This window comes from Ranitomeya imitator, chromosome 3 (assembly GCF_032444005.1).
Source record: "Ranitomeya imitator isolate aRanImi1 chromosome 3, aRanImi1.pri, whole genome shotgun sequence".
NCBI lineage: Eukaryota > Metazoa > Chordata > Amphibia > Anura > Dendrobatidae > Ranitomeya > Ranitomeya imitator.
Genome location: NC_091284.1, coordinates 209,491,586 through 209,505,842, shown reverse-complemented (window position 1 = coordinate 209,505,842; position 14,257 = coordinate 209,491,586). Strand labels below are relative to the sequence as shown.

The following is a 14,257-nucleotide window of genomic DNA, read 5'->3' as shown; positions in this document are numbered from 1 at the left end:
ATAGCTTTGCAGTCAGTAATAATATAGACATATAGGTCTGCACACTGAAAATATCACTATGAACACCTCTCACCGTGCACTCCTGTTAATCTTTTCTGCAGATTGGAGCATATGATCAACAAATATGGGAGAAATCAGTAGAACAGAAGGAGACCAAGGTGAAGGTAAACTTTAATTTTCTATAGCATACCAATAGAGCATATTAAGTAAACTTGAAAGGTGTGATTTCCACTAACTACCTGTGGACGGATGATAAATATATGACCATTTGGGGTCCAGTAGTTTGGCCCCCACAGATCATGAGAACCAGTGCATAGTCTCCTCTGAAAATGGTAATGTGCATGAATTGCTCCACTCACTGGCAATGGGACTTACCGTATATAGAAAGCCAAGCATCGTATTTAGCCATGTTCGGCTATGGACCAAACTGACTGCTTAGGCTACGTTCACATTAGCGTTTTGCGTGGTTGCGTCGGGCGCAGCCGCGGCGACGCATGCGTCACGCGCCCCTATATTTAACATGGGGGGCGCATGGACATGCGTTGTGCTGCGTTTTGCGACGCATGCGTTTTTTGGGCCGCAAGCGTGGGGCGCAGAAAACGAAGCAAGTTGCATTTTTTTTTGCGTCCCAATTTTGGCAAAAAAGGATGCATGCGTCGCAAAACGCTGCATTTTAGCGTGCGTTTTGTTGCATTTTTGTTTGCTTTGTGCGTTGCGTCTCCAACGCAACATCGCACAACGCAAATGTGAACGTAGCCTTATAGGGTTACAGTGTGATGAGTGCCGCTTTTATATACTACTAGATGGTGGCCCTATTCTAACGCATCGGGTATTCTAGAATATGTATTTATGTATGTATATAGCAGCCACATAGTATATAGCACAGGCCACGTAGTATAGTATATAGGAGCCATATAGTATATAGCAGGCAAATACTACGTGGCCTGTGTTATATACTATGTGGCTGGTATATACTGTACATACATATTGTAGAATACCCGATGCGCTAATACAGGCCACGCAATATATAACAGTGGGCACGCAGTATTTAACACAGCCCAAACAGTATATAACACAGCCCACGCAGTATATAACACAACCCACGCAGTATATAGAGCCACACAGTATATAACACAGGCGACGTAGTATATAACACAGGCTACGCAGTATATAACACTGGCCATGTAATATATAGCACAGCCCATGCAGTATATAGCAGCCACGTAGTATATAACACTGGCCACGTAATATATAGCACAGCCCACGCAGTATATAGCAGCCATGTAGTATATAACACTGGCCACGTAATATATAGCACAGCCCACGCAGTATATAGCAGCCACGTAGTATATAACACTGGCCACGTAATATATAGCACAGCCCATGCAGTACATAACACAGCCCACATAGTATATAACACTGCCTATGTAGTATATAGCAGCCACGCGCTATCTAACACAGCCCACATAGTATACAGCAGTGTGGGCACCATATCCCTGTTAAAAAAAATAATTAACATAAAAAATAGTTATATACTCACCCCCTGGGATCCAGCGAAGCTCCGGCGATACTCGCGCGGCTGCCGCCATCTTCGCGAGACCGCTAAGTCTTCTGGGTAATTTTGCAATGCATCTCTGGGAACAGAAGATGGCGGCAGGCGCGAGCGCATTGTCGGACGACGGAGGGTGAGAATAGCAGATTTTTTGTTTTTTTATTATTTTTATCATTAGATCTTTTTACTATTGATGCCGCATAGGCAGCATCAATAGTAAAAAGTTGGGGACACACAGGGTTCAAAACAAGAAGAGAATGTCCAGCTTCACTGAATCCATAAAAAAGAGTTTTCTTTATTCACAAACTTTAAGCATAGAGGATATAGATTTCAGCACGAACCGTATGGGTAAGAATCTCAACGCGTTTCTGGAGACTAAGCTCCCTTAATCATGACACACAGGGTTAATAGCAGCGGTAACATTACCCACGGCATAGCGCGGTCCGTTACCGCTGGCATTAACCCTGTGTGAGTAGTGACGAGGGGAGTATGCGGGTGCAGGGCACTGACTGCAGGGGAGTATGGAGTGGGCACTGGGCACTGACTGCAGGGAAGTATGGAGCGGGCACCGGGCACTGACTGCAGGGGAGTAGGGAGGGACTAATCGGACTGTGACCTTCGCTGATTGGTCACGGCAGCCATGACAGGCAGCTGGCGAGACCAATCAGCGACGCAGGATTTCCGTTACGGAAGTTGCAGACAGACAGACAGACGGAAGTACCCCTATAGATGTATACTGTAAACCCATTTCTTATCTTAGATGTTTTGTTATTTTCTGAAAATAAAATTCATGCTTGGTAAATAAAAGTAGGTATACAGTTTAAGTAATAGTTCAATTACAATCATGTTATTAGCTGCGTAAGATTTTCTTTAATATATATAATCTATGATAACTCCCCAAAAGAAAAAGTTCATCTGGATAAGATCTGGTGACCATTGTGGCCCTTCAACTAGGCTTCGTCTACCCATCCACTTATGATAATAAAAAAATAACATTAAAAGACACTGTATGCTGCTTCCCCCTGTATTTTAGATCTACAGTTAGGTCCATATATATTTGGACAGAGACAACATTTTTCTAATTTTGGTCATAGACATTACCACAATTAATTTTAAACAAAACAATTCAGATGCAGTTGAAGTTCAGACTTTCAGCTTTCATTTGAGGGTATCCACATTAAAATTGGATGAAGGGTTTAGGAGTTTAAGCTCCTTAACATGTGCCACCCTGTTTTTAAAGGGACCAAAAGTAATTGGACAATTGACTCCAAGGCTATTTTATGGATAGGTGTGGGCAGTCCCTTCGTTATGTCATTCTCAATTAAGCAGATAAAGGGCCTGGACTTGATTTGATTTGTGGTGCTTGCATTTGGAAGGTTTTGCTGTGAAGTAAACATGCGGTCAAAGGAGCTCTCCATGCTGGTGAAACAAGCCTTCCTTAAGCTGCGAAAACTGAAAAAACCCATCCGAGAAATTGCTAAAATATTAGGAGTGGCAAAATCTACAATTTGGTACATCCTGAGAAAGAAAAAAGCACTGGTGAACTCATCAATGCAAAAAGACCTGGCCGCCCACGGAAGACTACAGTGGTGGATGATCGCAGAATAATCTCCATGGTGAAGAGAAACCCCTTCCCAACAGCCAACCAAGTGAACAGCACTCTCCAGGAGGTAGGCGTATCAATATTCAAATCTGCCATAAAGAGAAGACTGCATGAAAGTAAATATAGAGGGTTCACTGCACGATGCAAGCCACTCATAAGCATCCAGAATAAAAAGGCTAGACTGGACTTTGCTAAAAAAAATCTAAAAAAGCCAGCACAGTCCTGGAAGAACATTCTTTGGACAGATGAAACCAAGATCAACCTCTACCAGAATGATGGAAAGAGAAAAGTATGGCAAAGGCGTGGTACAGCTCATGATCCAAAGCATACCACATCATCTGTAAAACACAGCAGAGGCAGTGTGATGGCTTGGGCATGCATGGCTGCCAGTGGCACTGGGTCATTAGTGTTTATTGATGATGTGACACAGGACAGAAGCAGCCGAATGAATTCTGAGGTATTCAGAGTGGATGCTTTCCTGAAACGGAAAGTACTTACAAGCAGCATAATACAAAGAATAGCTGGTTTACCCAGAATCCTTTGCAGTAGGCGGAGCTATGCAAATCATCTCTTTCCACCCCAGTCTAATCCACAGCGCTTGGAACCGCCAAGCGTGCAATGCTGCGGATTAGTTTCTAAAATTACACAGCCAACCAATTCCTACCTGTGGACACGTGTTTCGGGCTTTAGGCCCTCATCAGCACAGGGCTGGAATTGGTTGGCTGTATGGAGTGGGGCTCGGTGAGCAAGCGATACACACATGCTAGCCACCTTAGGGAGAGACCCAAGTTGGGCTAAATGTAGCGGGACGAAAGAGACCGAAAAGCCCTCTACTTAAAGGAAATACATAGTGGATGCTTTCCTGAAACGGAAAGTACTTACAAGCAGCATAATACAAAGAATAGCTGGTTTACCCAGAATCCTACATTTAGCCCAACTTGGGTCTCTCCCTAAGGTGGCTAGCATGGAGGTATTCAGAGACATACTGTGTGCTCAGATCCAGCCAATGCAGCCAAACTGATTGGTCGTTGTTTCATACTACAGATGGACAATGACCCAAAACATAAAGCCAAAGCAACCCAGGAGTTTGTTAAAGCAAAGAAGTGGAATATTCTTGAATGGCCAAGTCAGTCACCTGATCTCAACCCAATTGAGCATGCATTTCACTTGTTAAAGACTAAACTTCAGACAGAAAGGCCAACAAACAAACAGCAACTGAAAACCACTGCAGTGAAGGCCTGGCAGAGGATCAAAAAGGAGGAAATACAGCATCTGGTGATGTCCATGAGTTCAAGACTTCAGGCAGTCATTGCCAACAAAGGGTTTTCAACCAAGTACTAAAAATGAACACTTTATTTAAAATTATTGAATCTGTCCAAATACTTTTGGTCCCTTTAAAAGCAGGTTGGCACATGTTAAGGAGCTGAAACTCCTAAACCCTTCATCCAATATTAATGTGGATACCCTCAAATGAAAGCTGAAAGTCTGAACTTCAACTGCATCTGAATTGTATGGTTTAAAATTAATTGTGGTAATGTCTATAACCAAAATTAGAAAAATGTTGTCTCTGTCCAAATATATATGGACCTAACTGTATATCCCTTGGTGTTCTGTATAGATTTTATTTATAAATATACAGATAGATAGATAGATAGATAGATAGATAGATTTTTATATATATATATATATATATATATATATATATATATATATAGATATATATATATATCTATATAGATATATATATATATCTATATACGGTATATATATATATAACATGGTCAGCTTAATTTTTCAGGCTGAAAATACTGATTTGTTAAAGGGTTATTGATGACATCTGCTGGAAGGAAAGGGAAATTCTTATCTCTAGGTTTTAGATGCATTTTTCACTTGCATTCTTTTCGTATACATCCTTGCTTGTATAGTGATTAAAGATTCATGTTACATTTAGACAAGCCCTAGCTGCGACTAAAAAGCTGCCAGCATCCAGTTTTACATATATGTAGTTGCATGTAAACGTTTGGGCATCCCTGTTGAAAATTACTATAATTCTGAACACTTAAGTAAGTTAAAGATTAAATGATCTCTAAAAGGTCTAAAGTTAAAAATGACATGTTTCCTTTGTATGTTAAGCAAAAAAAATATATATATACTGTATATATTGTCATTTTTTACATTACAAAAAGGAAAATGGACAGATGCAAAAGTTTGAGCAACTTGGAGATTTGTGTGCACAGATAACTTTGACCAAGGTTTCAGACCTTAATTAGCCTGTTAGGCTACTTTCACACTAGCGTCGGTACGGGGCCATCGCGCTGCGTTGATCTGACGTACCGACGCATACTGTGCAAGCGCCGCACAACGGGGGCAGAGGATGCATTTTTCCAGCGCATCCGCTGCCCCATTGTGAGTTGCGGGGAGGTGGGGGCGGAGCAATTTTGCAGGATGCGTTTTTTTCTCCTAAACGATGCATTGCGACGTGCAGTGCACGACGCTAGTGTGAAAGTAGCCTTAGGGTTAAGGATTGTTCACTATCATCGTATCATCGTTAGGAAAGGCCAGGTGATGCAATTTTTCCAGCTTGATAAAAACACAGACCCCTCTAATCTTGTGCAAACAAACAGCAGACATGGGTTCTTCTAAGCAGCTGCCCAGCACTCTGAAAATGAAATTGATGAAGGCCCAAAAAGCAGCAGAAGACTATAAGAAGATACCAAAGTATTTTCAGCTTGCCCTTTCCTCAGTTCAAAATGAAATTAAGAAATGGCAGTTAACAGGAACAGTAGAGGTCAAGATAATGTCTGGAAGATCAAGCAAAATTTCAGTGAGAGCTGCTCGTAGGATTGTTGCAGAAGCAAATCAGAACCTCTGCTTGACTGCAAAAGATCTTCAGAAAGACTGATCAGACTCTGAAATTGTGGTACATTGTTCTACAGTTTAGAGACACCTGTACAAATATGGCCTTACTGGAAGAGTCATCAGAAGAAAACCTCTCCTTCATCCTCACCATAGAATTCAACCTCTGAAGTATGCATAAGAACATCTAAACAAGCCTGATGCATTTTGGAAACCAGCCCTGTGGACTGATGAGGTTAAAATAGAACTCTTTTCCAGAATGATCAAAGGTATGCGTGGAGATAAAAGGGCACAGAAATTCAGGAAACCAACCATTAAGCATGGTTTGGAGTTGTGTTGCAGCTGATGGCACTGGGAACATTTCTCAGGTAGAAGAAAGAATGGATTAAATGAAATTTTAACAAATTCTTAATGCAAACGTAGTGGCATCTATAAAAAAGTAGAAAAGAGTATGACTTCTAGAAATGAATAATGATCCTAAACACACGTCAAAATCCACAATACACTACCTCATTGGATGTAAGCTTAAGGTTTTACAATGGCCCTCACAGTCCCCTGATCTGAACATCATTGAATATCTGTGGCTAGAAATCAAAATAGCCGTGACTGCAATGCGGAATCTCACAGAACTGGAAGAATTTTCCAAGGAAGAATGCATGAAAATCCCACAAACAAGAATTAAAAGACTCATGGCTGTCTACAAAAAGCTGGTATACTTTCCAAAAAGGGGTGCTACTATGTACTAACCATGCAGGGTGCCAAAACCTTTGCATTGGCCCATTTTCCTTTTTGTAGTTTTTAAAATGTAAAACATGACATTACATTTTTTTTCTAAGACACAAAGGAAATGTGTCATCTAACTTCAGGCCTTTTATTGATCATTTCATCTTCAACTTGCTTAACAGTTCACAATAACAATAATTTTGCCTAGGAGTGTCCGAACCATTACACGCCACTGTAGGCACCCATTAATTAAATTGGATACTAGTATGTTATACATCTTGAGACACCTCCAGATTGCAGGGATTACCATCATTGGGAAACTTGACCTCGAAAGCAAACCCCCGCTAACTTTTTGCCAAATTATGCAGTAAGTAAATAGTTCTTTTGATATACCGTATTTTCTGGCATATAAGACGACTGGGCGTATAAGACGACCCCCAACTTTTCCATATAAAATATGGAATTTGGGATATGCCAGCCGTATAAGACGGGGGTCATCTTATACGCCCAGTCATCTTATACGGCGTGTGGTTCCCAGGGTCTGGAGGAGAGGAGACTCTCCTTCAGGCCCTGGGATCCATATTCAGGTTAAAAATAAAGAATAAAAATAAAAAACATGGATATACTCACCCTCGGACGGGCCCTGGATCACAGCGCTGCTAGCGTCTCCCTCTGGTCCTTAGAATGCGGTGAGTGAAGGACCTTCATTGACGTCGCGGTCACATGAGCGGTCAGGTGACCAGTCACCGTGAAGCATGGAGGAGGAGGTGTGATGGTGTGGGGGTACTTTGCTGGTGACACTGTTGGGGATTTATTCAAAATTGAAGGCATACTGAACCAGCATGGCTACCACAGCATCTTGTAGCGGCACGCTATTCCATCTGGTTTGCGTTCAGTTGGACCATCATTTATTTTTCAGTATATAATTCCCATGTGTTAATTCATAGTTTTGATGCCTTCAGTGAATTTACAATTTTCATTGTCATGAAAATACAGAAAAATCTTTGAATGAGAAGGTGTGTTCAAACTTTTGGTCTGTACTGTATATATATATATATATATATATATATATATATATATATATATATATACGCACACCTCTGGTACAAATTAAGAGACACACACACAGTTTTATAAAAATCAGCTTCTCTACATCTCTGACAGCCATTCCATTACAGTGTAAATTGAATTCCAACCAGAGTACACCTCATTGTACTTTATGTGCTTCTGATTAGGTGATCATCTGAACCAAATCTTATTTAATGAAGGAAAGTATAAAAAACACTACTATGGTGTTCACAATCCTCTTGCAATAGGACAAGCTGGATGGCAAAACAAGTGCTAGTAATATCCCAAAAGTAACATGAATGAAAAAATAACTTTTAACCATGCTAAAGGAGTTGAAAAGAAACGTCTTGAGTGAGGAAAAGAAGGGGTCAATTCTGGCTTTACTAGCAAAGGGCATAGTGAGTGTCATTTTGCCTCCATCCTTAACATTTCTAAGCTGGCAGTCCATTACAACAAGGTCAAGCAGCAGACATTGGGAACAACAAAGCTACAGACCGGCAGAGGGAGAAAATGACTCTCCACTGACCGGAATGACCATCATCTTATTCTAATGTCACTCAGCAACCGCAGGATGATATCAAGTGACCTACAAAAGGAATGGCAAATGGCAGCTGGGGTGAAGTGCACGGCAAGAACAGTTCGCAACAGGCTTCTAGAGGCAGGACTCAAGTCATGTAAAGGTAGAATAAAGCCTTTCATCAATGAGAAGCTAAGGAGTGCCATGCTGAAGTTTGCCAAAGACCATAAGGATTGGACCATAGAGGACTAGAATAAGGTAATCTTCTCTGATGAGTCTAATTTTCAGCTTTGCCCAACACCTGGTCGTCTAACGGTTAGACAGAGACCTGGAGAGGCGTACAAGCCACAGTGTCTGGCACCCACTGTGAAATTTGGTGGAGGATCGGTGATAATCTGGGGATTCTTCAGCAAGGCTGGAATTGGGCAGGTTGTTCTTTGCAAAGGACGTATGAATCAAGCCGCATACAAGGTTATCCTGGAAAAACAGTTGATTCCTTCTGCTCAGGCAATGTTCCCCAAATCTGAGGACTGGTTTCTCCAGTAAGACAATGCACCATGACACACAGCTAGATCAATCAAGTTGTGGATGAAGGACCACCACATCAAATCCCTGTCATGGCCAGCCCAATCTCCAGGCCTGAACCCCATTGAAAACCTCTGGAATGTAATCAAGAGGAAGATGGATAGTCACAAGCCATCAAACAAAGAAGAACTGCTTAAATTTTTGTACCAACAGTGGCATAAGGTCACCCAAAAGCAGTGTGAAAGACTGGTGGAAAGCATGCCAAGATGCATGAAAGCGGTGATTAAAAATCATGGTTGCTCCTCAAAGTATTGATTTCTAAACTCTTCCTGAGTGAAAAAAATTAGTATTGTTGTTTCTAAATGACTAGATGGTGGCCCGATTCTAACGCTTATTAACTTGCTTTTGTTGCATTATTTGAGGTCTGCAAGCAATGCATTATTTTGATATTTTGACCATTTCTCATTTTCAGAAAATGAATACAAAATATATTGCTTGGAACTTCAGAGACATGTTGTCAATAGTTTATAGAATAAAAGAACAATTTACATTTTACTCAAAAATATACCTATAAAGAGAAAAATCAGACAAACTGAAAATTTTGCAGTGGTCTCTTAATTTTTTCCAGAAATCTATAATATAACGCTGGGAGCGTCACTCTGTCCGAAGCCTCTATAGACTGCGCAAGCGCCGGCGCAGTCTGGGCCTCACAGAGCGACGCTCCCGGGAGATCGCGGTGTGCGTTCACACTGAACACACACCGCGATCTCCACCGCAGAAGCAGGGACTGCCAGGAGGGTGAGTATCGGCCTATATTCACCTGTCCCCGTTCCATCGCTGAGCGGCGCCATCTTCCCGGTCTTCGGTCTGTGGCCTTCAGTTTAGAGGGCGCGATGACGCGCTTAATGCGCGCCGGCGCCGCCCTCTGACTGAACAGTCACAGCCAGGAGACCGGGAAGATGGCGGCGCTCAGCGATGGAACGGAGGACAGGTGAATATAGTAAGTGCTGGGGGGGCCTGAGCTGGCGGCGATATCGGCACCTGACCCCCAGAGCGCCGGTGTCCCCGCCTGCTCAGGCCCCCCAGCACTCGGCGCCGAGCGGGTCAGAGGCAGTATGGGGACGCAGGATGGAGCAGCACATAAGGATGGGGACGCAGAATGGAGCAGCACATAAGGATGGGGACGCAGGATGGAGCAGCACATAAGGATGGGGACGCAGGATGGAGCAGCATATAAGGATGGGGACGCAGGATGGAGCAGCACATAAGGATGGGGACGCAGGATGGAGCAGCACATAAGGATGGGGACGCAGGATGCAGCAGCACATAAGGATGGGGACGCAGGATGGAGCAACACATAAGGATGGGGACGCAGGATGGAGCAGCACATAAGGATGGGGACGCAGGATGGAGCAGCACATGACAGGATGGGGACGCAGGATGGAGCAGCACATAAGGATGGGGACGCAGGATGGAGCAGCACATAAGGATGGGGACGCAGGATGGAGCAGCACATAAGGATGGGGACGCAGGATGGAGCAGCACATAACAGTATGGGGACGCAGGATGGAGCAGCACATAAGGATGGGGACGCAGGATGGAGCAGCACATAAGGATGGGGACGCAGAATGGAGCAGCACATAAGGATGGGGACGCAGGATGGAGCAGCACATAAGGATGGGGACGCAGGATGGAGCAGCATATAAGGATGGGGACGCAGGATGGAGCAGCACATAAGGATGGGGACGCAGGATGGAGCAGCACATAAGGATGGGGACGCAGGATGCAGCAGCACATAAGGATGGAGACGCAGGATGGAGCAGCACATAAGGATGGGGACGCAGGATGGAGCAGCACATAAGGATGGGGACGCAGGATGGAGCAGCACATGACAAGATGGGGACGTAGGATGGAGCAGCACATAAGGATGGGGACGCAGGATGGAGCAGCACATAAGGATGGGGACGCAGGATGGAGCAGCACATAAGGATGGGGACGCAGGATGGAGCAGCACATAACAGTATGGGGACGCAGGATGGAGCAGCACATAAGGATGGGGACGCAGGATGCAGCAGCACATAAGGATGGGGACGCAGGATGGAGCAGCACATAAGGATGGGGACGCAGGATGGAGCAGCACATAACAGTATGGGGACGCAGGATGGAGCAGCACATAAGGATGGGAACGCAGGATGGAGCAGCACATAAGGATGGGGACGCAGGATGGAGCAGCACATAAGGATGGGGACGCAGGATGGAGCAGCACATAAGGATGGGGACGCAGGATGGAGCAGCACATAAGGATGGGGACGCAGGATGGAGCAGCACATAAGGATGGGGACGCAGGATGGAGCAGCACATAAGGATGGGGACGCAGGATGGAGCAGCACATAAGGATGGGGACGCAGGATGGAGCAGCACATAAGGATGGGGACGCAGGATGGAGCAGCACATAACAGTATGGGGACGCAGGATAGAGCAGGACATAAGGATGGGGACGCAGGATGGAGCAGCACATAAGGATGGGGACGCAGGATGGAGCAGCACATAAGGATGGGGACGCAGGATGGAGCAGCACATAAGGATGGGGACGCAGGATGGAGCAGCACATAAGGATGGGGACGCAGGATGGAGCAGCACATAACAGTATGGGGACGCAGGATGGAGCAGGACATAAGGATGGGGACGCAGGATGGAGCAGCACATAAAGATGGGGACGCAGGATGGAGCAGCACATAAGGATGGGGACGCAGGATGGAGCAGCATATAAGGATGGGGACGCAGGATGGAGCAGCACATAAGGATGGGGACGCAGGATGGAGCAGCACATAAGGATGGGGACGCAGGATGGAGCAGCACATAAGGATGGGGACGCAGGATGGAGCAGCACATAACAGTATGGGGACGCAGGATGGAGCAGGACATAAGGATGGGGACGCAGGATGGAGCAGCACATAAGGATGGGGACGCAGGATGGAGCAGCACATAAGGATGGGGACGCAGGATGGAGCAGCACATAACAGTATGGGGACGCAGGATGGAGCAGCACATAAGGATGGGGACGCAGGATGGAGCAGCACATAAGGATGGGGACGCAGGATGCAGCAGCACATAAGGATGGGGACGCAGGACGGAGCAGCACATAAGGATGGGGACGCAGGATGGAGCAGCACATAACAGTATGGGGACGCAGGATGGAGCAGGACATAAGGATGGGGACGCAGGATGGAGCAGCACATGACAGGATGGGGACACAGGATGGAGCAGCACATGACAGGATGGGGACGCAGGATGGGAGCAGCGCATCACAGGATGGGAGCAGTGCATCACAGGATGGGGACGCAGGATGGGAGCAGCGCATGACAGGATGGGGACGCAGGATGGGAGCAGCGCATGACAGGAAAGGGAACGCAGGATGGAGCAGCACATGACAGGATGGGGACGCAGGATGGGAGCAGCGCATCACAGGATGGGAGCAGCGCATCACAGGATGGGGACGCAGGATGGGAGCAGCGCATGACAGGATGGGGACGCAGGATGGGAGCAGCGCATGACAGGAAAGGGAACGCAGGATGGAGCAGCGCATGACAGGATGGGGACGCAGGATGGAGCAGCGCATGACAGGATGGGGACGCAGGATGGAGCAGCGCATGACAGGATGGGGACGCAGGATGGAGCAGCACATGACAGGATGGGGACGCAGGATGGAGCAGCACATACCATGATGGAGACAATATACCAATATAAATGCTCGCCACTCGGGCGTAGAACGGGTTCAATAGCTAGTATATATATATATGTGTAAACTTTTGAGCACAACTTTACATATATATATATATACATACATATATATGTATATATATATACATACATATATATATATATATATACAGTGGGGCAAAAAAGTATTTAGTCAGTCAGCAATAGCGCAAGTTCCACCACTTAAAAAGATGAGAGGCGTCTGTAATTTACATCATAGGTAGACCTCAACTATGGGAGACAAACTGAGAAAAAAAAATCCAGAAAATCACATTGTCTGTTTTTTTAACAATTTATTTGCATATTATGGTGGAAAATAAGTATTTGGTCAGAAACAAACAATCAAGATTTCTGGCTCTCACAGACCTGTAACTTCTTCTTTAAGAGTCTCCTCTTTCCTCCACTCATTACCTGTAGTAATGGCACCTGTTTAAACTTGTTATCAGTATAAAAAGACACCTGTGCACACTCTCAAACAGTCTGACTCCAAACTCCACTATGGTGAAGACCAAAGAGCTGTCAAAGGACACCAGAAACAAAATTGTAGCCCTGCACCAGGCTGGGAAGACTGAATCTGCAATAGCCAACCAGCTTGGAGTGAAGAAATCAACTGTGGGAGCAATAATTAGAAAATGGAAGACATACAAGACCACTGATAATCTCCCTCGATCTGGGGCTCCACGCAAAATCCCACCCCGTGGGGTCAGAATGATCACAAGAACGGTGAGCAAAAATCCCAGAACCACGCGGGGGGACCTAGTGAATGAACTGCAGAGAGCTGGGACCAATGTAACAAGGCCTACCATAAGTAACACACTACGCCACCATGGACTCAGATCCTGCAGTGCCAGACGTGTCCCACTGCTTAAGCCAGTACATGTCCGGGCCCGTCTGAAGTTTGCTAGAGAGGATTTGGATGATCCAGAGGAGTTTTGGGAGAATGTCCTATGGTCTGATGAAACCAAACTGGAACTGTTTGGTAGAAACACAACTTGTCGTGTTTGGAGGTAAAAGAATACTGAGTTGCATCCATCAAACACCATACCTACTGTAAAGCATGGTGGTGGAAACATCATGCTTTGGGGCTGTTTCTCTGCAAAGGGGCCAGGACGACTGATCCGGGTACATGAAAGAATGAATGGGGCCATGTATCGTGAGATTTTGAGTGCAAACCTCCTTCCATCAGCAAGGGCATTGAAGATGAAACGTGGCTGGGTCTTTCAACATGACAATGATCCAAAGCACACCGCCAGGGCAACGAAGGAGTGGCTTCGTAAGAAGCATTTCAAGGTCCTGGAGTGGCCTAGCAAGTCTCCAGATCTCAACCCTATAGAAAACCTTTGGAGGGAGTTGAAAGTCCGTGTTGCCAAGCGAAAAGCCAAAAACATCACTGCTCTAGAGGAGATCTGCATGGAGGAATGGGCCAACATACCAACAACAGTGTGTGGCAACCTTGTGAAGACTTACAGAAAACGTTTGACCTCTGTCATTGCCAACAAAGGATATATTACAAAGTATTGAGATGAAATTTTGTTTCTGACCAAATACTTATTTTCCACCATAATATGCAAATAAAATGTTAAAAAAACAGACAATGTGATTTTCTGGATTTTTTTTTCTCAGTTTGTCTCCCATAGTTGAGGTCTACCTATGA

At 45.0% G+C, this 14,257-nt stretch overlaps 1 protein-coding gene across 7 annotated transcripts in view; it reads left to right on the top strand.

Moving 5' to 3' along the window:
* Positions 1-14,257, top strand: part of PHTF1 (putative homeodomain transcription factor 1) — a 322,067-nt gene that overhangs the window by 49,944 nt on the left and 257,866 nt on the right. For 6 of the 7 annotated variants that reach the window (XM_069761762.1, XM_069761764.1, XM_069761758.1 and 3 more), the window contains one exon: positions 102-164. In XM_069761762.1, coding sequence (XP_069617863.1) covers positions 102-164 — 63 coding nt within the window. The remainder of the gene's footprint in view (positions 1-101; positions 165-14,257) is intronic. The other variant, XM_069761763.1, reaches the window with a different exon arrangement.